The 23,070-nt window shown below is 41.1% G+C and overlaps 2 protein-coding genes and 1 long non-coding RNA gene across 9 annotated transcripts in view; 1 reads left to right on the top strand and 2 right to left on the bottom strand.

Moving 5' to 3' along the window:
- Window positions 1–1,096: 1,096 nt before the first annotated feature.
- Window positions 1,097–19,793, bottom strand: LOC136433424 (protein phosphatase 1A-like). Of its 4 annotated transcripts, none has more exons than XM_066425624.1 (7): window positions 19,640–19,793; window positions 17,842–18,703; window positions 12,812–12,929; window positions 10,958–11,066; window positions 8,444–8,501; window positions 7,622–7,702; window positions 1,097–6,005 (listed from the first exon to the last, which is right to left on the bottom strand). In XM_066425624.1, exons 2-6 carry the CDS (start codon window positions 18,685–18,687, stop codon window positions 7,628–7,630), a joined length of 1,206 nt encoding a protein of 401 aa, XP_066281721.1. In that variant the 5' UTR covers window positions 18,688–18,703; window positions 19,640–19,793; the 3' UTR covers window positions 1,097–6,005; window positions 7,622–7,627. The 4 variants fall into 4 exon arrangements, with proteins under 4 accessions (XP_066281721.1, XP_066281723.1, XP_066281722.1 ...); XM_066425626.1 differs by lacking the exon at window positions 7,622–7,702 and adding an exon at window positions 6,898–6,912 and having other exon boundaries at window positions 19,640–19,792; XM_066425625.1 differs by having other exon boundaries at window positions 19,674–19,789.
- LOC136433431 (uncharacterized) lies at window positions 19,792–23,055 on the top strand. The gene is made up of 2 exons (XR_010755632.1): window positions 19,792–19,898; window positions 21,439–23,055. It is a non-coding gene; the product is annotated as an uncharacterized lncRNA (long non-coding RNA).
- The window catches only part of LOC136433427 (uncharacterized protein CXorf65 homolog), a 15,896-nt gene continuing 13,740 nt past the window's right edge, over window positions 20,915–23,070 (bottom strand). For all 4 annotated transcript variants that reach the window (XM_066425632.1, XM_066425630.1, XM_066425631.1 and 1 more), the window contains exons 6-9: window positions 22,810–22,896; window positions 22,337–22,453; window positions 22,032–22,109; window positions 20,915–21,626 (exon numbers count right to left, since the gene is read on the bottom strand). In XM_066425632.1, coding sequence (XP_066281729.1) covers window positions 21,397–21,626; window positions 22,032–22,109; window positions 22,337–22,453; window positions 22,810–22,896 — 512 coding nt within the window. In that variant the 3' untranslated portion in view covers window positions 20,915–21,396. The remainder of the gene's footprint in view (window positions 21,627–22,031; window positions 22,110–22,336; window positions 22,454–22,809; window positions 22,897–23,070) is intronic.

The raw sequence follows: 23,070 nt of genomic DNA, 5'->3' as shown, positions 1-23,070 counted from the left end.
TCCGTTGTCCAAATTGTTTTCATGTATGTTAGAAGAAAGTTCAACTCACTGTTGTTCAACACAGATGAGCCTGCACATGTAGTAAGAAATAGCTGCTGCAACAATTGTCTATACTGGATTAGAAGGTTAGACTCTGCTATGCTTGAAGTTTGTAGAGTAGATGGAATAACGATCACTTTCACCGAATCCACACTGCCCCCTTATACAATCTTTACATTCAATGTACTAGAGTTCCACGGCATCATTGCTTCGTCAAATGATTTTTTCTCATTACAACGCAAATGATATGCAAAGAAGTCTCTTATTAGAAACATTTACGTGAAATCACTATTTCCTTTCAAAATCACATACGTTGCAAACAACCTTCATGAAGCTATTGTAGCATTTCCTCATTAATTATGCAAATGATGTCAACATTCACATAATATATGTGTGATGACATTTACTGTTATCTAACCTCCATGAGTCATCAGCACGAATATGCCATCATTTACTGCTAAGGTATTGTAGTCTTATTAACCATGCAAATTAGGTAATGATTTGCATTATTCATGTTCATTGATGTGCCAAAAAAGTTCCTGTCATTTAGCACAATTGAAATACAATTTCTCAATTATGCAAATCAAGTCCTTATTTGTATAAGCTACCATTACATTGGTCTTCATTAAAGTTACCTACAGGTCAAAGATCATGAAAATTCCTTCCCCTCTTGATTTATCCTGTTTCAATGTCAGCAACTGAAATGCCCCCTGCAGTTCCAAACAAAGATGCTAGAGGGTTCGAACATATGTCAATTCACCACAAGAGCTATCTGCCAAACAAATATCGTCACCGTAGCATGTGCAGAATATATGAAAACTGGAAGTTCTTCTGCAGTACCTTTAACGAACCATAAGAGGGCCTGAAATCTTATCATTTTGAGGTCCCATCAAGACCTGCCCACCACATACCAAGGAGTATATATATTTAACCTCCTTGCACATACAAAGGATTAAGACAATCCATCAAGGCTCGAGTTATCGTGTTTACAAACACACAAATTATGGCAAAAAACATAACCTTCTTGGCGAAGGCAAAAAAGCACACAAGGAAACAGTTTTGCACAGGCTATTCCATTTAATAGGGACTACATGCCATAACATACAAGAGTAGACCTATCTTCATTCTTCAGCAGCTGATACTACTTCGTTCTAGGTCTGGTACATCACAACAGCCTGTAACCATTATACTTGTCTAATAGCTGACTACAGTAGGATCAGGTCTTGGATACACATGCTGGATTCTCCAACAAAGATCACCTCACACTTAACTTATCACTGGTAGGACAAAAGATTTCCATGACATTCTTCATAATCCTGTGGACATTTTGCAAAGTAACCAACATTTCAAGGAATTTCATTGTCAAACACCTTATCATATGCCACCATACCATCTTCTATGATACATCCATCTGTATCTTACCCTTTAAAAGCTGCACTAAGTATATCTGCTGCTAGAAGCCACAACTAGTTGATGACTAGTGTCTCCCCACCATCCTGAACACCCTTATTCTCTGGTAGCAAACAAGATGTTGCAATTGCTGAAAAAAATTGGCAATTTCAGATTACAATGACAAATAGCTTGACCAATAAACTCTTAATTGGGAATTTCCAATTGATGCAAAATATCTTTCATGAGAACATAGGTGATCAGCATGGGATGGGAACAAGATAGCCATACTTAATGCTGTTTATCTGCAAAAAACAAACATAGAAAGCTTATATATAAGTTTACAATCAACCAAATCATCATCACACAAAACATACATTCTCCACTTAACCATATCTCAAACATAACCTACATCAAAACCATCTTGTAAATCAAAAAGCATAAGGTATGAAGAAATCAACATGATATCAAACACAAATTACTCAATGTCCCTACAAGAAGTTGAGTGAAGACACATTCATCAAGATAACATCTGAAGTCACAACATACAGCGTCTTAAGCTCTAAGGGCTCTGCTCAGCAGTTGCTGTACATGGAATTAAATTTAAGATCATTGTAACCACATAATCATCCTCAAGTGGACCAGGTTTCTTTATATATGCCCACATACACAAAATCTTGCTGGCTGCAAGAATATTTCTAAAAAAAAAATTAAAAAAAGGACTTAGTAGCTGAAGAGCAATCACAGAGTGCGGGCGTCACAAGAGATTGTGACATTATCATCTGCATTCATGTTTGATGTTCAGACACACTGTACATGTGGAGTACCGGTCTACCGTGTTCATGGTTGTCAAAGGCATACTTTAGAAATGAACAGCTTTGTAGGTACATGTAGAAGGAAACTTCCTGTCATTGTTTCAGCTTCACAGACGTCACACGGGCCTACCATCCTAGTTTACTTCAGCTTTATCTTAAGTTGGATGGATGGATGAAATGGACAACACATTGAATTCGACAGTTTCCCCCCATGACAGATCGAACCAAACTTGAGGGACTGGACAGATGACTGCCTGCCATGTAGTGGTGGTAGTGTCCAGTATTAGCCATATGAGAAAAGAATTGCACAGCTGGCATAGCAAGGATTAAATTAATACAGTATGCATCAAGCCTGGAGAGGCAGGGTTTATCCTGACACTAGCAATAGTAATGATCCCTATTATCAATGTAGAGTAAAACCAGTGCTCTAACATGTAGTATAGAGAGACCAGAATGGTCAGCAGTTCTTCATGACCAGTGTCATGTACGATAGGTTTGTGAGTGGAACTGCCATGTAGTACAGGGTGGCCAGAGTAATTGGGAGCATTGCGGTGTAGAGATGGTTGGTTACTATTGCGAACAGTCGAAGAAGGCAGCAACATAGTGTACATGTAGAACAGGATGAAGCTTTGTACGAAAGCTGGTGCATAGAACAGAAAATGATAGTATAACACAGAACTCCTTCATTCCCCCGACATGGACAGAGACACCAAAGCAACAGGTACTAGATGACTGCCCCACTTTGTTGTACGGTCTTGTCTCGGTTCTTTGAACATCTCTGGTAGAATTTTAAAGTTTGCAAATTGCACAACAAATTACTTGGTAATGGGCATCCCGTTTCCAAAGATTCACCTCTACAACACTTTGATCAGATATAACCACTCTTACTCCTGCCTTTTAAACAAAAGGCACAGGCTTGTCCATGACGATTCAGGGATGGGGGTGTGGTGTATTGACTCACATACATAGGGTCGGTGATGTATGGTAATGACAACAGAACTGTCAACATACTTTCATCAATACTCCATTCTACAGCTATGATAAATTTGGCATTCAGCAGCACCCATAGTGTGATACATAAAGTCTGGATGGGAGGTTGTCAATTGTCCATGACATAGTGCACCCCTTCTAGGTTTACCGATACTTCAGCTGTAATCTTACACACATGTAACTGATTACTGAACGCCCTGTGCTGTTCCGCGAAGTACCTGGACGCAAGGCTGTTATCTGAGTAATAGGTAGGATTCTCTTTAGCTACATACAACAGGCAGGGAATGACAACACCATAATGTCACTGGCTTAGGTATACAGCTTAGTACATGTACATGTATATCCACCTGTATACTAGACTCACCCCTACACCAGACGTACCCATCACAGATTGTGTACATACAGGACTAACTGCTTACACACAGGGCTAGTAACATTATATTACATTTAACTCTACAGTGGGATCTTTCCTTTTTACAATGAATTGCAATTTCCAGGCAGCAAGAACTATCAAATGTACACCAAAACCAGCTCAGTTGTATCCATCAACATGTACAGTGGGGGAAAATTCCATAACATTCCACCACCAAAGTCTACAGTTCAACCAATTAAAGTGCTGAAAAGGTCAAGATACAATTCTTTGATGAAGTTGGTCCAGTGTTTCTCTGGCTGCATATACCAGTTTCTTGCTGAGAAATAACTTTGGCAAGTTCAAGTTGGTTTCACGTTTCAAAAAGGTTGACCCCATACCAACAACTGCATTGATTATGACAGTTCTATTCAGTGGGGTTTTCTATAAGTTTTATAAATGTTACTCTGAAATCCTGTGGCCAACCCCCTACTTTAAAGCTTGTTCACACCAATGGCTTTGGCAAAAAAACTGGGCAGGCAATTCTGTCCCCACTGTCTGATGGAAGCAGTTAAATTTCACCAAACAACACATCCACAGAGCCACCCGTCTGAAAGCAAAGGTGTCTTGTACTTCCTACAGAAGGATGCACCAGTTCTAGTTTGTAGTAACATTGGTGACATTTGCATTATTTACAGCAAGCCAAGCATAGTATTTCTAATTTACAATGAACAAGTCTGCCATATACAGAGACAAAGTTTACAAGTTCTATAGGATCCAAGTGTTTGTCAGCCACATCAAAGAGACCCCTCAATATATTCTTCAGTAAGATTGAAAATAGTAAGAGGGAAAATCATCCAAGTAAGTAATGTTTGAATTGGTAAGATCTGCCTGCTATCATGCAAGCTTTCTGACAAAAGCTCTGTTCATTTTTTAACACCACTGACCAATAGTTCAGGGGTAGAGAAACTCTGTAGCAGTTGTGAGACAACAGGCCCTGTGCCACAGGGAATGGTTTTCAGTCTCCTCTTCCTTCACCATAGGCATATAACCTACTACTGACTACTGGGTCATCTTGTGAAGTGATTCTACATAGCAACTGTTTCCAAATCAGCCATGTTTTCAGGTGTCCCATAAATGTTATTTTCGAGGCTAACAAATTTCACTGTGTTCCAAACTATGGTCTGTAACTAATCTAAAAAAATGACAATGATCCAGAAGGTGCTCGTGGCTATCCCATTTCCACTGTCTACAAAGACAATGGTGCTGAAACATGGCTATGTCTTAGATGATTCTGTCTTGCAAACAATTTCCGTAACCTCAGCTTCCTTGAAAAAACACAAAATGCAAGCTCTGAGACAACGTGAACACCCATACATTGGTGCAAACTTTGTGGAACCAAGGTGGGCAAAAATAACTATGTTCCAAGCTTTGACTTGCTAGGAGACACCAGAAAATGCCAATTTTTGAGCTCGAATTGGAGCCACAACTGAATTGTACCATCTGTGGAACAGTTACATGTTGCTAAGTTATGTATATAGTGAAACAAAAAAAGCACAATCTATCATTCACATCACTGCACATAAATAATCACAAACATATCATCTCTTGGAATTCTACCAATAAGGGAAGTCTACGTCATCCCGAACATTTTTTGTGCAGACTTTTCCAAAGTCTACCTTTTCTCTCAAGTTGTGATTAACATCTAAGGATATACTGTACAAAGCTAAAGTACTTTTACTCCCAGACAATCTTCTACCCTTCCAGTAATCACTGAATTATTGAATCTAGACAAAAGGACAGTACACATCTATAGAAGCATCCTGACACGGCAGCCGTCATGTCCCTCCATGTCTACAGCTGACATGGAGAAGCATGACTGGTGTTCTACCCAGATGGTCCCAGGTCCCATCCAGCAGGATTATGGACATGTACATCTGGAGTTGAAGATGAAGGTGTTGGTGGTAGAATTGGTCTGACCAACACATTCAATATCAATGATAAGAATGACTTTTTATGTAAAATATCACAATCCTTTGACATGTCCACCTGCTGAAAGAGCTGGACTGGTGACCACCCAAATCCTAACTGATTAAGATAGATATGTGTGCCACCATCAGCCAAGCAAGCACTCACCTGAAGCTGGCAAAAAAAAAAGAATCATGGGTTCCATTCGCCCCTTGATACAATACCAATATCATCAAAACACAGATGAAAAAATTAGACCCATTTCTACATATGAGCAAATACAAGCTATAGATAAGATTATAAGTAATGGTTGTTGATCACAGTGTAGTGTACTGCATGGTAGAGTTGAGCACAGGGGTACTGTGTAGGTGTGGTGATTCCACATACTCCAGCTGCAGCTGCATCTAGATGGGTGCACCTGGCAGGTGTCACCATGAATCTTCACCATTGGCATTCTGGAAAAAAACAGAACATATCAGTCGGGATACACAAGGGACTGTAAATATTGCATGCACTTATCAGGCCAACCATGTTGTGATAGCATTTAATATGTCTACTCAGTAATAAAAAGCAATCTCCCGATGTCTCCATCTACTAAACTACATTGTGAAGTACTTTCACCATGTTAGTTCTAAATTAAAGGGGGAAGAAAACAGTTTTTTTTACTTTGAACATAATATCATTTTAGGCTGCAAAGTCTGGGTAAAGACGATTGCTTCTGTGACAAAAGAAGCTGATTGGCATCTTTAGGCTAACTATGGATAAAAATACCACTTTGTTCTGTCTCAGAAGAAGCTGTCTTTGAACTGATATGCAAAATGCAAGTTCTGTAGTCAATTTTGGACAGATCATCGACATACCACACCTTTTTCATCCTAATCTTTCAAACCTGCCTCAGATCTAGATCTACCTCCCAGTCAAAAATGGAGATCTGAGGTCTAAAATTGGAATCTTGTTTTCTACCCCCTGAAGCATGTTGTCCTATATAACAACAACAGGCAAACATAACAGCAGTGACACTATTGATTCAAATAAAACCTCTATTCCAAATGATTTCGTTGTTATTTTGATTTTGAAGGATTTCATGCAAATTTACCATTATCTTCATAGTCATACTGACCATACAGCATGCACACAAAAAAAACTGTTAAAGGGACAATGTGCCAATGCTTCATGTAGGAACCCTTCATAAGGTGAAATCAAGTATCTCCATATACTTGGGTTTGTGGGTAGAACAAACATGAAAGTTGTATTTTACCTCAATCATTAGGAAAAAGTCGGGGCAACTTGAAACAACAGGGTCACTACAGGGTCTACTTCTACTGTTACACTTGAACTTTGACCTACCTGTTCCGAATCTTCCTGAAAATCCGAGAGAAAAAAAAAAGCAATCAACTTGGTGTGATTCGGACACCAGGGTTCACAAGAAGCATGACACACAGATGACTACCGTGTTACACAGGTTAACACATGCATGGATGATGTCTTTCACCCACCTAAACACCATGCGATCACCCTACTACTATCATACATCTTTATGGATAGACATTGTTGTGACCATTTGAACACATGTCCAGGTGTCCTAATCAATTCAAGTCCTGTTAATTTTTGTGTGTGTTGGAGAACAAGTTCATTTTCCTCTACTTTTCAATTCTGAATTTGATATGTTCACTAGCTACTTCATGAAGGACAGGTAAAAGAAGAAGTAATCATGAGCAAGTTTTTTTTTCATTCTGCTTTCAGAAACAGTTGTAAGGGTATTACCATCAATTTGGAGGTTTGTGCATTTTCTACACAGAGGTTCAACTAGTATGCAGTCTGTAATGGTCAACATTTTATGTCCCAAGACCACCTGCTAAACATTCCCCTGCCAGAACACAACAGGTTCTCCTCTTTGCTCAATTTTGTTTTTAAGAGGGATGGAGAAACTGTGGAACTGTGCGAGAGAAACTGGCTCTATCTACTTTTGAAGAAAAGAGTAAGATTGCTGATACCAAGAGGACTACACATGGTGAATAGGTCAGTTAAGAAGGGAGAGGGCAACACTAGAGCGCCTCCCTGCTTTACTTACCCTCAACTAGGGGTCGGGGTCGGCCTGAGGCTCTTTTAACAATTTCATGGGTTTTAGGAAAGTAGAGCGTAGGTACCGACCCTGTAGGGGCCAGAAGGAAACCACACTCACAATACATACTGTGTCAGGGGTTGGGGAGGGGGGTGCAGCGGCTCAGCTGACTAATGCCATGCAAGGTGGTTCATGCATTATACTTCAATGTTCCACAAGTCTTTTAAATGTTTTGTTTTACAGCTGACACAATGTTTGATAGAGCCAGAAATCACCTCTGCTATGACGTTGGGAAGATAATTTCTAGGACTAGTCTGAACTAACTTCAAACCTTATTCTGTAACATACAGAATTAAACGCTTTCAGGAGAAGCTTTCAGGCACAGCAGCTTGTACAGTGATACATGCAACTGTTTTACAGCAATAAAATCTTGGTGATAATGATTGAAGTAAGACAGAACATGCACCTGCAAAGTCTAATGTATAGATCATTTTGTCTGATTTTGTATCACAGCAGTGAAATTGTTCTGGGTATCCTTCAGGTTTCCTTACAAAAGCCCCATAAGTCACCCTGTGTTCCTTTGATGTATGTAAAAAAAGGAGCAAGGACACTTTCAATGTTGTGACCTTACTTGTGGCAACATACAACAGAGGTCTGGGAGATACACACTTTCCATATCTTCACCCAGCACATGTACTCAGACCATTACCGGCACAATACCACATGCAGGGAAGGACAGCACTTAGACGCATCTACAACACCATGTAACACATGCAGGCAGGGACAACACACAAAAGCTTCCCATATATCAAACTATGAAGCTATACTCACGTCATCAGGCCTGGTGTTGGGGCAAAGTCTGTGCAGGATCTCCTCAATGGTCTGCCGTCTGCAACAAACCAGAAAACAACATAATCATCAGTGAATTTCTGTATGACATACACCCAGACTAGATTTATGTCCAGTGTTCTCACCAGGATTTTTTCACAGCGTAGGGGCATCTTTGCGCGGCAAAGCCGCATGGCGAGCGCTGCAGGCGTGAGGATGAGGGCTGTAGGCAGGAATATTGTAGGGGGGTCCAAGGATCCTCCCCCTGGAAATTTTGAACTTTAAAACTCTCAAAGACACTATTTCCTGCATTTTGAGGGCTAAAGAATGTGAAAAAAAGTCGAAGTTTTTTACTTTTGCATCAAAACAACAGAAAACCCCCCCTACACTGTGTTTCAAACAGCGTAGGGGATCCGAATCACAGCGTAGGGGCCCCCTATACTCAACTTCCCTGGCAAGAACCATGATGTCCTCATCAACATTCACTAAGCCCCAGCGAACCCTACATCTCCCTTAAAACATTCCTATGTCTCCTTGCCCCTGGTAAAATGCACATGACCCAAGTAACATTCTTTTATTGTCCACAGACAATCAAATTTGACGAAAGCACCATCAGGGAATCAATTTCAATTTGAGAGAAATTAAAACTTTGAGCGCAAGTCTTTTTATACGTTGTAGGAAAAACTGACACCAGACAATTTGGTTTATTCTTTATTGCTGACAGCATCAAAACATTTTTGCTCGGGAATGTTGAATAAGAAGAAAACAGAGTAGTTCATGGCATATTTTTGGAGGACAAGTCAAGTGTTGATTTCTTTTTTGAGTCCGCACATAGCTATTACTTTCCAGGAGTCTTTTGACAGAACTGAAGTACGTATATCTGAACTCAGGTAAGCCAACTAGGGAACACTGAACTCAAGCCCATGCGAAGGCATGTCAACAGAACTATTTTGCAGCTCTTGCTAACAAAGGGACCTGTCACTCGCCCCCTCAGCCCCCTGATGTTGCCATGGAACATGACCCTCCACACAATGACCGACAGAGCAGTGCCTTTCACATGACCTGCCTTGATGGGTGGAAGTGTTCATTGGTCTGACACTGTTTTCTAATGCATGGTAGAAGTGTTCCTCCAGTTATACAAGCTGAAACTAACCTTGGTTCGAAAAAGCCGTTCAGCACTCTAGATGTATAGACAAGTTGCTTCTTTTAACTCTAATGCACTACAAAATATGCCTGTATCTTATTCCTAACACAACGGACAACTTGATTTTATCACTACTAGTCTTAACTGCCAAATCTGTTATCAAATTGCCAAACTACAAATATAAATAAGAACAGTAGATTTTCAAAAAGTAGGCATCTGGTTGTGTAACTGTTACTTCAGGAGGGTAGCACACACACAAAGGGTCATGTTCCTTTGGACAAAACCCTTTCTGCTCACACATTTTATGTGCAACAAGTCAAACATTACCACTGTGCGATTATGAAGTTACCTGCTCCTAACTTCCTATCTATTCCTATGTTTGAAAAACTTCTATTCATGGCAGTGGACTTTTTAGCCACCAGTCATGTTGGAAAGGTGACTCCTTCAGTTGACTATGACCCCGTTCATACTAAATCGCGAAATCGCGATAATGTGGCTAGTATGAACGCTCCAAATCGCATTTGAAATCGCCCGAAATCGCTTTCCGCGAAACCACCTCCGGAGGTGGTTTACTCGCGATTTGCCTGCATTCCGACTTAGTATGAACGCTCCAAATCGCCTTGATGCACGTTGGGCGCTTTACTTTGCATATTGACCCGGTCATGGGTCAAGGGGTCATCTGCAAATTCAGTCTTTCCGCTCATTATACGATGTTCATCTACCTCCTAGCTTGTTGGAATATTACGTCGAATGCGGCGGAAATATGTCAGAATCGGGCGGCGATTTTGGCGTATGGACTGACGAAAACGCATGTACTGATGGCCATCTTCGGGGATGTGGGGATTCAGAAGAAACTCAAGCCAAGGGATCCCACCGAAACCAGAGCGTGTACGCTGAAGTGGCGACTGCCTGAGTTGGCCAAATACGCGAAAACATGGAAGTAATGCCGCACTATTAAAGGTAAAAAAACTCAAGATGAAGTACAAGAAGGTCATTGAACACAACAGTAAGAGTGGTGATAATCGAATAACGCGTCCGCCGTTGATCAAGCTGTTGGACGCGATTTTACAACTCGCGCTCGTTCGACCCCTAGTGTGAAGGAATGCGACTCAGGGCGATTTCGCGATTTGCGCGATTTAGTATGAACGGGGTCTTTGTGAGTTCCAACAATGTTGGTGATCTGAATCTGCATGCGTCCAGGTTTTTACTGAGTTCCAACAATGTTGGGGATTTCAATCTGCATGCGTCCAGGTTTTTAACTTAACCAGACTTAACTTCGGTTCTACAAAAGTCCCCGGAAGTGGAGGACTTTAGTTGAACGTTGTGCAGCCACTACGGCTGACTAGTTACGGGACTGATGATGATGAACTTACTTGGAGACCAGACCCCCTCCTGGTGGGAGCCCCTCGATTTCCTCATAGCACAGCACGTGCATGATGTAGGCCAGATCCACCTCACCTGGCTCGCTGGTGTTCACAATCTCTGCAAGAGAAGGGGTTCGTTACACAATAGTCAGCAATCACATCTGGATCTGGACAGCTAGCCATATTACAGTCTACATAGGGTATACAAATCACATGCTATGTATTGAATGTCATGACTATGCAACCTTCAATTAAATGTGGACATATTGAAGGAAACCACAACATCAAATTTTCTACTTATCTTAATGATAAGATCAATTCTATTTAAACTGTGATATCACATGAATTCCAGATATATATCTTTTAAGTTGGTTACGAAAAGGTACATTTAAATAACAGCTTGTGTGCACCAAATGTTCATGCTGACCTTGAACTCAACAGGCCTAGAGGGTCAATAACAAACCCAGCAAGGGCAATCATGCATCACAAGAAGAAATAGCTGCTGAAACCCAACCCAAGTACTCCATATGCCATTTACGATGTAAGCTGCTATAGACTGCCTTCTACACCAAAATAAGGCATGACCTCCTTTATAGGCAATATCACTCTCCCTCTGCATGTTTTATACCATATTTCTTGAGCATGATGTCAGAAAGGGCATTTTACCCTATCCAAGGTCAAACCTGACAACTCCAACTATCATGTCCTCTGTACATCACATTTCATTGAGAATTTCTGTGCATTGTGAAGATAGAAATAGGTAAGGAGAATGACGTCAGGCCTGAAAGTTGAACTGATGCTACATGTATGTCTTAACGTGCTTTGTGTACAAAGTTAACAGTCACCCAGAAGATGTAACTGAATCTGAAATCAGTGAAAAGCCAAAGTAAGGCCAGTTCCTGTCACATTTCCCAGATACGTTGAAAAATCATATGTTCAGCCCTGTTCTGGGACAAACTTATTTGAGTGGGAGAGAATGTGTACATTGTCTCTTCATCCACCTGACCTTCAATCAAGTTCTTAAGAATGTTAATCCTTTTATACTTATAGATTTAGAAAGAAGCTTGACAAACAGAAGCTAACCACATTCTGCCATCCTCTTTGTCAAGTCTTCACAATAAAATCATGTCTGCCAGTCAGACAATACAGCCAATTAATAATATTCTGTCACTAAACATGTGGTTATGGCATGGTCAGACATAACCATGGCAGTGACCTTTCAGTGAGACAATCCAGGAAGATCATTCCTTTTTTTCATGACGTAAGTAGCCACACCTAACTATCGCCCACACTGCGTTGGTGACAACACGACCTATTACAGCATAGGTCATGCATGTATTCATGTCCTGCCTGTTGCATATACAGCAGACATGTATATATGACATGCTTTGCTTCATGGGAGATAACTCATCTCGAATTTAAAATTTGGGAACAATTATGCAGCAGGTAGCTTAGTTGTACCCACAACATGTATTCTTGTTCAGTAGATATTAAGACTTTGGATGATAACAATTGGGAACACTGTGCAACAACATGCAACCCATGTTCTGGCAAGGTTGTCAAGCATTTACGCGTAACCATGGCTGAAAATGTGTTTTAAACCTTGTTGTTATCCACAAGCAAACCAGTCTTTGGTACTACTGTAAATGTTTACATTTTCGCAGTGGATTAATGTTCAGTTAGCCTGGTAGCCTCTTTGCCACGACCTGAAAACCACTGCGAAAATGCTTGTTCCGCTTTCTGCCTGCCAACCTCTTTGTTTGAAACTCAAAATAAACCACAGCGAATACGCCATATTCTCCCTAACACAAACCTATATCCCCGAGATTTTAACAGTACCCCTCTACAGACGACTGTTCTCACCTCCAATCCTCCTCTCCAGCCTCTCATCCAGCTCCCCCTCCTTCTGAATGGCCTCCTGTGACACCTTGGGCGCGTTGGGGAAGGCCAGCAGCACGATGGACATGTTGTCTCGGCTCCCCTGGAATACAAAACATGCCACTTTCAACAGAAATAAAAAAACAGTGACCTTTGAGCATATCTAGCCTTCCTGGCACCATCTGCACTGTGTAGCATTGCAGTACGTTCCATTTTTGATTGTAAACGTATGTTCTTTCAACGTTAAATTTATACCCTAAAATACAAACATCTGAATGTTAGTTTGTTACCATTTTGATACTTGAAATTGTCAATGATCTAAATGTTCCTTCGGCAGGACTATCTTCAACTTGACAACCCTAGAGTAGAAAAACACATTAAATACTGGAATTCCCTATGTTGCGTATGAAAAAGTTTTTGAACTTGATACTTAAGCAACAAAATCTTCCTCACAGTTTATTCTTGGATTCAATTTTGACAATTCTAATCTCAACAATATTTTCTCAACCACAACACTTATCCAAGCTTCAGCAAAACTGACTTCCACCCTCAAGAAATAAATCATCTGTTTATTATGTATAAAGCAGGGGAGGTCTGTGAGATCAGGGAAACAAAATGGCAGACTTATCACAAGGCTGGAACACCTCCTGTTTACCTAACCTATAGGGTACGCCCACTGACGTGATGGGCTATTTATAGCCGGTCAGGCCAGGCAGCTGAACAATACCTTTCACCTTCCGTGAATGGTGATCATCTGATCCTAGCAACCTCAAAAAGGCGGGAAAATGCTTTGCTTTGTTGGCTGACAAAAAAGTTGCATCATGCAGGTATGCTAATGACAGCAGAGTTGTATTTTTAAAATGCATCTCTAAAAGATAACATATTGCCATTCCATGTCAGGATCATATATAAAAACTGTACTAGTATACAGTTTTTTTTTAATGTACCAGAAGATTCTCCTAGGATGTTCAAAATACGACCGATGACCAGTGGACAAGAGGTCAACAAACCTTTCTAGTAGTGTACCAGTTGAGTGTGAGGTCAGGGGCCAGATCCCAATTCTGGTTCAGAAGCAAGGTCGCCAATGACTGAACCACACAAGCTACGCAGTATGAATCTAAAGGTATAATAAAGCAGCTGCTGAGTCACACAAGACAGACACCTGTGCCTCAGCACTGGAACAAGTTAAATACATACACAACTAGTATAAATTGCTTTAGTAAGTTTAAGTTTGACAAGAAAAGCTACATGAAAGGGAATCACTGAAGGCTATACATGTATAGCCAAGGGAGGTTGAAAAGGGGGTGTCCAATATGGGTCTTTCAAGGCCATGTAAAGGTTGAGAAGAAAAATCCTGACAGCTATTAAGAGGCCCTGTGAATGTGATGTTAACAGTACTGTTTCTACATTATATGAATCATGTTCAATGTCACATGCACCAATTCAACAGTTTGCTCCATCTCAAATTCCAGATCCTTGCAATAACTCAATTAAGGCCAATCCCACAAGAGAGACAGACATCTGTTTGGGTCGTCCTGTACACAGTCTAACCAACCAACAAATGCACACGAAAACATAAGCCCCCTGAAAGTCATATTGGGAGAGGTAGGAACACCAGACAGTTGCGATCATCCCGTCAGGCCTCATGCTGGGACCCTGCCTGGTATGTCCAGCATGCTGTGTGCCTGCATCAATGTGGACTGCCAATAGTGAGGATCCTGGCCATATATGGCCACCAACCTCTGTAGAGAGTTTCATATCCAGACTCTTTATCGCCACATCCTTAGATAGCACACTTAATATCTCACTGTGATGACCTACTAGTATTCAGGTACTCCTTATCTCTAGTTCGTATACCAGGAGCTCCAAACCAAGGGTATACCGCCTCAAACCAAAAATTTATAGCCCCTGCACCTGCCCATAAAGAAATGACAGTAACAGGGCTAAAGCCAAAGCTCAAGACATTCAGCCTTTTCCCTATGCATTGGTACATAGTTATGTAGTTACACACAAGTGCCATACATCTGTGCATGCATCTTGATTTTTGACCATTGAGAATTTGTAGTAATGATTTTAGTACAGTTACTAAGATCTCAAAAAAATCTTTAATTGGAATTGACATTGCCACAAGTAAGGTGTGTTGTGCCTCTAGTGTTGTGTCCAAATAGATCAGGGAAATTCTTGAAATAATGACCACCCAAAAAGTCTTATCAATGGAATCCTAGCAATCTTCCATTGTGATATTTATAGAATCTTCTACTTTAAGTTATCTTAGAACTTAATAAGGACTATTTAAAAGGAAAAAATTCTATTATAGCTATTATAACACAATTTCAAAATCTTTTTTCATACAAAGCAAAAGAGTGGTTTATCTTGTGGTGAAAAGGCATGAAGTTGAACATAGGATGGCATGAAAACAACCCAAGTGGTATATTGGGCAAGCCTTCAAAACAATAATTTGAATAAATACATGCATAAAATGATTCCTTTAAGTTTAATTGTCTTACTACATGTTTGTAAAATAGGTATCTATTAAATTTAAGATCATTTTCTCCAATGAATAGGCCACATTTTCTGCAAATAGATGCTTATGTCATGTATGTATCACCATGTTTGTATGTTGGGACATTCAACAAAATTGCTTTCTAAACTCTCACAGGTTTGTATAAATCTACCACCTGAAATGACCTGGTACAAACTGCATACCTGGAAATCGAATTGGTTTGGCCAAACATGTAGTATATACAGTATATCTTTGTCCTGGTAATCAAAACATTCTGGTGGTCTGTGGTTAGCCAGACCGGAAGCAGTCTGTTACAGAGGCTTGTTGGGACCCAATCAGAGCATGACAAGGGTTCCACAACCAGGTAACATTATTCGCTCTCTATCTTACCTGGATAGTTTCGCCAATACAGCTAGCTGTTTACTCATACATAAATATGGTGCTAGACTTCACATGATAAGGACTAATATTATCCTGACAATTCCTTTCTCAGATACTAGTACATTGGTAGAACAGAAAGTACACAATGTTGGTACATAAACAAAAAACTTCCATGTAGACATGGCCATGTCATGACAAAAAGCTGTAAATATTCCCACACACATTATTCACAGACAGAATTTTCTCATGCATGAACCACACCCCTCATGATCTGGCAGACATTGTTTGTGAAAGATAATTGTTCTGAAATAAAATTCAGTATCTAGGTCTTGACATGTCTGTTGTCCATTTACACAATTTTTTTCCTTGGTACAAGTCTACTGCTGAAGCAACCCTGCCTTGAAAATAAGCCAAAGCTCTTGACAGTATCAATATGGGTTAGCTATAAATGGAGAGGCAGCTGTAGTTGTTTTAGCTGATAGGAACACATGATGTCACAGCTCTACAATGCTGGGGTAAGCTCCACTCTGAGTCTGAACCATCATCTTGGGGAATGACTGCCAACTTGTGCCGAGTTACAACATTCACTTTCCTTTTATTCATTGCCATGGTCTACGACACACACATTTGCCAGACATCATGCTACTTGCAAATGTAGATATATATATGTTTGAGTACAAATGAACCAAATATGTCTATCCAACTACTCCTTGAACTACATAAGGTTTTACACATTATTGACTTTGAACAGACTGTGCATGCCATTTGTGATATCTGTTTATGATCATAAAACAGCTGTAATATATAGCATTCATAGCAACTTTACACAAAAACAAAAGCAAACCAACTGTCTGTTATCATCTACTTGCTATTATGCACCATTGGCATTGTCAGTTATGCAAATTGCTGACAAAGATTAAACACCATTGTATCCAGGCTTCAATTCAACAAAACCGTTCTGTTTACAATGAGTCAGCAATTCTACACCGGACAGTTTTAGCACAAGTCAATCTTATCAATCTTCTTGAAGAGTCACCATTTATGTGTTTATGTGATCAGCACTGCAGAAATTATAATTCGTCCTTGTTCTTTCATGTTGCTACAGCGGTCGGACAACAATGCCACACCATGAGCCATGACTCACTGTTCCCCTGGTATTAATTACCTACATTACATATGCACAACTGGTCATAAACACCTGCCAGCCTGCACAGCCCTGACCTCTACACGGGGACCACAATCTACACTATTTCTTTGTTCTCCAACTTTCAAAAGGAAAATGAAAATTGAGAAAGAAACATAATGATAATGCATGTATGCTAAACCCCTTCCCCCAACAATCATCATATAACAATATTAATAAATTGACCAGTGTAGCAAATTTTAAAGTCAAATTGTATGTAATGAAAATCGAAACAAACATAATTTTTTCCTTTGAACATTTTATGAAACATACTGAACATGTAGCAGATTCCCATGGCCTCTGGAAACTGCAAACCTACCTAACTTCATGGCAAATCCAACTCCAGGCTCAGTAAAAGGGGAAACCCCTCAATTCAAACCTACATTACCTGTACACCTTGTATCCAGGTAATGACATAAATGTACCTTGAGTATTGTAATTCCATAGCCTTTTATCACAAGTTTCACTGTTATTGAATTTCTTACACAGCAAAAGCTCCCTTCTGTCGCCATCCCAGTTTCATTTCCATATACAGTCACCACCATATACATAAATACATACATGCATGATTCTATGATGGCATCCCTTCTTTCTCTCCCCTCCTCACTACCTACTAGTACTAGCATCCACTTTGTAGGGATGGACTAGTTGCCCTTTTTCTTTTAGAAAGCTTGTTGCCCTTTTTCTTTTAGAAAGCTTGTTGCCCTTTTTCTTTTAGAAAGCTTGAATACAGTGCTAACTTTTATGCATAAAATTGTGGTACAATACAATATAAAAACATCCTTTAAGATTTGACCATGATTACAACCTTGTATGTTTTATATGAGCTACATTACAGTCTCTTTCAGGTTCAAGTACAGAATCAGGTCTCAAGATTTAGATTTAGTACAACCCTGTATCTGAATGTACATGTACAGTAGAATCAACATGCTTTCCAGCTGAACTCACCTTGTACAGGCAGGTGTCCACCACTTGATTCGCGATGCTCTCCAGGTTGTCAGTCAACTGCATACGGGACCGCACGAAATCGCACACTTCATCATTGCTCATCACATCCCAGATCCCATCGCATGCCAGGACAACAAACTCATCTTTATCGGTCCTCTCTTGTACCGTGATCTCTGGCTCTGGGGAGACCAGCTGCTCACATGCACCTAGCCCATCTACACACTTGTACTCAAAATCACCTAGTGCACGGGAAACAGCTAGCGAACCGTTGACTCTCTGGATCATAACACTACCGCCGGCATTCTGAATGCGCTCTCTCTCTGTAGGGTGGAATGGCTTGTGATCTTTGGTGAAGAACTCACACTTCCCATTCCTGGATAACACACCTCTTGAATCGCCGCAATTGGCAAAGAATATGTGTGTGGGTGAGATAATGCAACACACTGCTGTGGAGCCGCTCTTGTCGACCCCGTTCTCTAGTTCTGGCAACGTCCTAAGCTTCTCGTCCAGCAAGAGGAACCCTGTTCGAATTCCTTCCGACACATTTTCGACTGAAGGGGTAATCTGCCCTGCAGGCTGGTCAGTGCCTTTGAAATCTTTGTTGTTAGTGATAGAGTCCAGAAGGTTCTCTGAACAATACATAGAGACGTTTGCGCCCGCGTGGCCATCATACACGGCAAAGAAGGACCAGTCCTTGAGACCGTGCGGCAGGCCCAGCACTGACGTGTGGGAGTCTTCCATCTCCACTCGCCATCCCTGCATGCAACTCAAACCAAACCTCAGGCCGTTCCCAGAACCGTGCTCGTTCACTTTCTCTGTCTTTGGCTTGTCCAGAAATGCCCCCATCCTCGTGCCAGTTCACCTGTGGAAACAGGACAATTTATAGACCTGGTGAGTCAGAGTAACAACATATGCATTACACACAAAGACAGTGATGTAACAACGTAGGATGACCCAGCAAATAACGACTGAAAACACACACAACACAAAAACCATTACATTGTTACTGGACTATGTCTCTCAATGACTTCCCAAGCTGGGTACTTGTTGAACCTTTACAACATAATGTCTTCTAAAGCAAGGTATACTAATATAACAGTCAGATCAGTTGATCCTTGCAGTTGCAATAAAAAGTTTGAAAACGTTTGTCCCAAAACATCATACATTTCAAACTCAATATAATAAATACTGTACCATGATCATAATATGAACATACTTCATTGGCTAGTTAGCACAAAATTCAAGATGTGCTTGCTGTTGGACTCATGCTGGACCACTCATGCTATACATATTAAATGTATAACGTATGACAGGGGTAGTAAAAGACTGTTATATTCAGATAATTTATATCGGGTAAAATTACGAGTCACACTTGAATGTTAGCAGTGGACCAAGGGTACTTGTTTGTTTCTTGGGAGCCGGTATTGGGGTTGGACTGTAGAAGGTAGCGTTCAGACGTGACCCAGTGTGCTGACTGGGCTGGTGCGGCCTTTTCCTCCCCATGTAAACATTTCGCAACATTCATGAGGAGGCGTAATCCACGCTGGGAGAAGGCACTACGTCATCGCACGTCACACACGTAATATACCGGACCGTCCGGACAGCGACGCGATTCTGTAATTTCTATTCTGGGTTTAAGGAACCGAAACACACTACCACTTTCGGTCTGACGGCTTATGAAGTCACCGATATGTTTGGCGGAAAGGTCGCCAAATGCCTTCTGGCACGGCGCGGCATAGGCTCATAGCGATTCGGACAGCATGCGTTTGTCGGTCAATATCCTCCTAAGTCTACTCACCATTCCAGCTTCCCTAAAACAATGAGTCTCTAACCTCTCCTCTGTGTCATCAGCGCTGTCTGTCACGGAATTATGGGTTCTATAGTGCGGAAAATATGACTACATTCTTCTCACCCGTAGGAAACGTTTCTCACCAGTAGCTGGGAGAACAAAATGGCGCCAACTTTTACTGTACGCATGTGCAAGAGCTGCTAATGTCCCGGATGTACGATGACGACAGGGCGAGGGGGAGGGGGAACTCACCTGGGACAATGAACAGGTGAATTAACAGGTGGAACCTTATATCCTCTGCCGGCCGGTAGGAATATGGCATCCAGGTATAGGTTGACAGTAAAGGCGAATGTGTTCTTTTCATCGGATCGGCACAAGTGATTTTGTTTTGTTTCTCATTTGTCCTCGAATTGTTTTATGATCAGCCGGTAAAGACACCAAAGAATTATCAAATAAACATTGCAAACAACAAGTGATGAAAAGGCTTGAGGTACGAAAATCTTCCCATGAACAGAATTTGTAGCCCAAACCCCCTCCCACTTTACGCACGCCATCTGTTTGGGCGCCAAGTTAGTTCGGACTGCATTGCTCTAGTTTGTACTGACGGTATAACTTCTTTCACACGTATCCCTTTATTCGTCAGAAAGAGGTTTCTCACTTGTTGCCTGGTGAAAATGTCGGCAGAACTACCGATCCATGATCTAGGGAATATATTTCGGATAAAGGTTAAGGCGTACGGAACGATATACATAACTGACTATTTACGAGTAAGCACGTCACTGCTGCTACAGCAAGTACCCGATCTTTAGTGCGAGTGAGGATTGGTGTATACTTCACAGCTGCCAAGTGTCCTTGTGTTAATTGCATCTTGTTCTTCAAGGCACGGCATAATAAACCAGCATGTAGCGGCTGCTTAAGCGGGTATAATGCGGCACGTTGGCGACCTCACGGCAAACAAAATTGGATTTATGTTGACTCTTGTGTTAAACAACAAATCGCACAAAGCGCGAAAAAGATTGTGTTTTTTTATCGATGAAATTCGCTGGAGCGCTCTATCAAGTCGCTGGGTTGCAGCAAGGTCGCCAACGTGCCGCGGGTCCAATGAGATACGGAGTAGTGGGTGAAGTAGTCACGTTATATAAGGTTACAACACACCATACCATATGTGCGGATCATTTCTGCAATGGTAGGACAACTACATAACTGTCCTCCCTTGAGTTCTTGAACTTAGATCCGTGACTTCTATCCATTCATAACACAGGCGATATGGTTGACTTTAATCGGTTGACGCTTTCATTTCATGTTTATTTCTATGAAGACATATGCACATACATCAAAAATATTCTTTATATAGGAATACTAGTAGTCTATTTCTGATTAGAATACAACACGTTATAGTTGAGGACCCACCACGGGCGTTGTTGTGGTTAAAAGTCAATTTCTTTTCGCACATAAAAAGAAACAAGCAGGCCAGTTTTGGTTACGCTTCAAAAAGAGCAACGTTTTCAGGTTACAAATATGTCAGGTATTGCGGTCTGTTAGTCTCTATGAGACTTCTTGGGTCAACATGGATGATAGATAATTTGCTAACAATAATGCTTAAAAACAATTGTACTATACTGCACATGTTAACGCTTACTGCAATTCTGCAATGCATTCATTAAGCTGTTGACGTCAAGACTGCTTTTCAAGCTGAGGCACGGATTAGACCACAGAATGAGAGTGCATCTAGACATGAAAGACAGATTCGGCCGTTTGCCTCCAAGCTACGAACTTTTCTTGAGCCCTGTTACCAAATCTCGTTTCAGGCCACCTGTAGATACGGCTCCCGCCCGCCCGGTGGCGCCCTTGTTCGGTGACTTGGGTGTAGACTTGATGACGGGTACGGACAGCCGTCTGCTGGAAGTCCTGGAGAGGAGGCGACTGCTGTGGCTAGTCCGACGTTCACTTACCATGTCAACCAGGTCGGAAATCCTTCTGCGTCTGTTCAACCGTGCTGTGTGATGGATGGAGAAGCACAGAAGACCGTTACATCTAATTTGCTGAACCGCTTAATAGCCCCACCAGGCATATGTAGCTATCACACACAATGTAAATTTAGCACAAAATGTATCTGCATCAGCGATCGTAAGAAAAGTGCGGAACAAACCATTGCAAACATTGGACGAAACTCACGACTCTTAAGCTAATAATATCTAACAAATAACTTGTAATTTTTCTTAAAACGAAGGTTAGTATATCAGAGTCTTTAAAAAAACTTTTGCTCGAAAATAAGAAGGATAATCGCAAGATTGAATGACTTAATACAGACAAACGTCCTTGCGTCGGACTACCTTGAGCCGTGGGAATACAACACGATTAGAGACCTATTTTGACAGATATCTCTCAGCACGTGACCCACCATGAAAGGTCTTGCTCAAGCCGGGGCCCTTGAACAGCGGCAGGTACCGGACATCCTCCTCACCCCCTTCACACTCTTCTGGAGGAAATATACAAGGGGAAACGGAGCATATAAAAACTAGGATACCCTCTAGAATATGAGGTAGGGCAATGACTTACAAGGAACTTGTTTCACTCTTTAAGGCCATATATATCCTAATTCCCACCATAATTTGGTACAAAAACAAACTTTTAAGGATATATGACAAATACTGTGCGATATGACCACCGTCTCAACGATGACAGACAGATCTGAATGTTACGTACTTTCTACTTTGATGAGGATGAAAGTGGCGCGTTCGGGCAGGTAGTTGGAGGCGTAGTCCCCGGGATGGCTGGCCAGCTCCATCACTTCTCCCGTCTCATCGGCAAGATCTATCGTGTCTGTGGGGAGGGAAAGGAGGAAAGACATGTAAAGAAAGAGGAAAAGGGTAGAAAAACGAACAAAGGGAAAGCAGGAACACAAAGAAAGAAACAGAAGAGAGGAAGAAAGAATGGAGGATAAAAACATAAAAAGAACAAAAGGCAAGGTAAATCTTTTTGTACACCTCATCGATGAAAGTTAATTGGAAATTACACACATTGCGAAAAAAACGCAACTTGTTCTAGGTGAAACAAAAGAATGGAATAATGCAAGTAAAAACCTTTAGAAACTTTCATTCAAAGTTTTTCATCAGGCCGTGTTGTTTGTTTGTTTATCTTTTTGCAAAAACAGACGGGTAACAAATAAAATAACTCACCACCATGCTCACAGCCACACTTGTCCCTAATAGCTTTGAGCAGGAGCAGAACTCGACATTTGGGGTTGAAGATCTCCGACTTGTTTTCTACAAAACAGGAGAAGGACAACTTGAAAGGCCAGGTACTTGTTAAGTCGTAAAGCTATCAACTTATATATTTTCATGTTATTTAGCGGACACTATACCGTTGCCAGAGTGGCGCCTGCTCCTGTATACATGTATTACAATGTTTGCACTGAAATATTACACCCTACTGCAACC

The sequence above is a fragment of the Branchiostoma lanceolatum genome, chromosome 4 (assembly GCF_035083965.1).
Source record: "Branchiostoma lanceolatum isolate klBraLanc5 chromosome 4, klBraLanc5.hap2, whole genome shotgun sequence".
Classification (NCBI taxonomy): domain Eukaryota; kingdom Metazoa; phylum Chordata; class Leptocardii; order Amphioxiformes; family Branchiostomatidae; genus Branchiostoma; species Branchiostoma lanceolatum.
The sequence above is the reverse complement of the archived record's forward strand: the minus strand, read 5'-3'. Positions and strand labels throughout refer to the sequence as shown.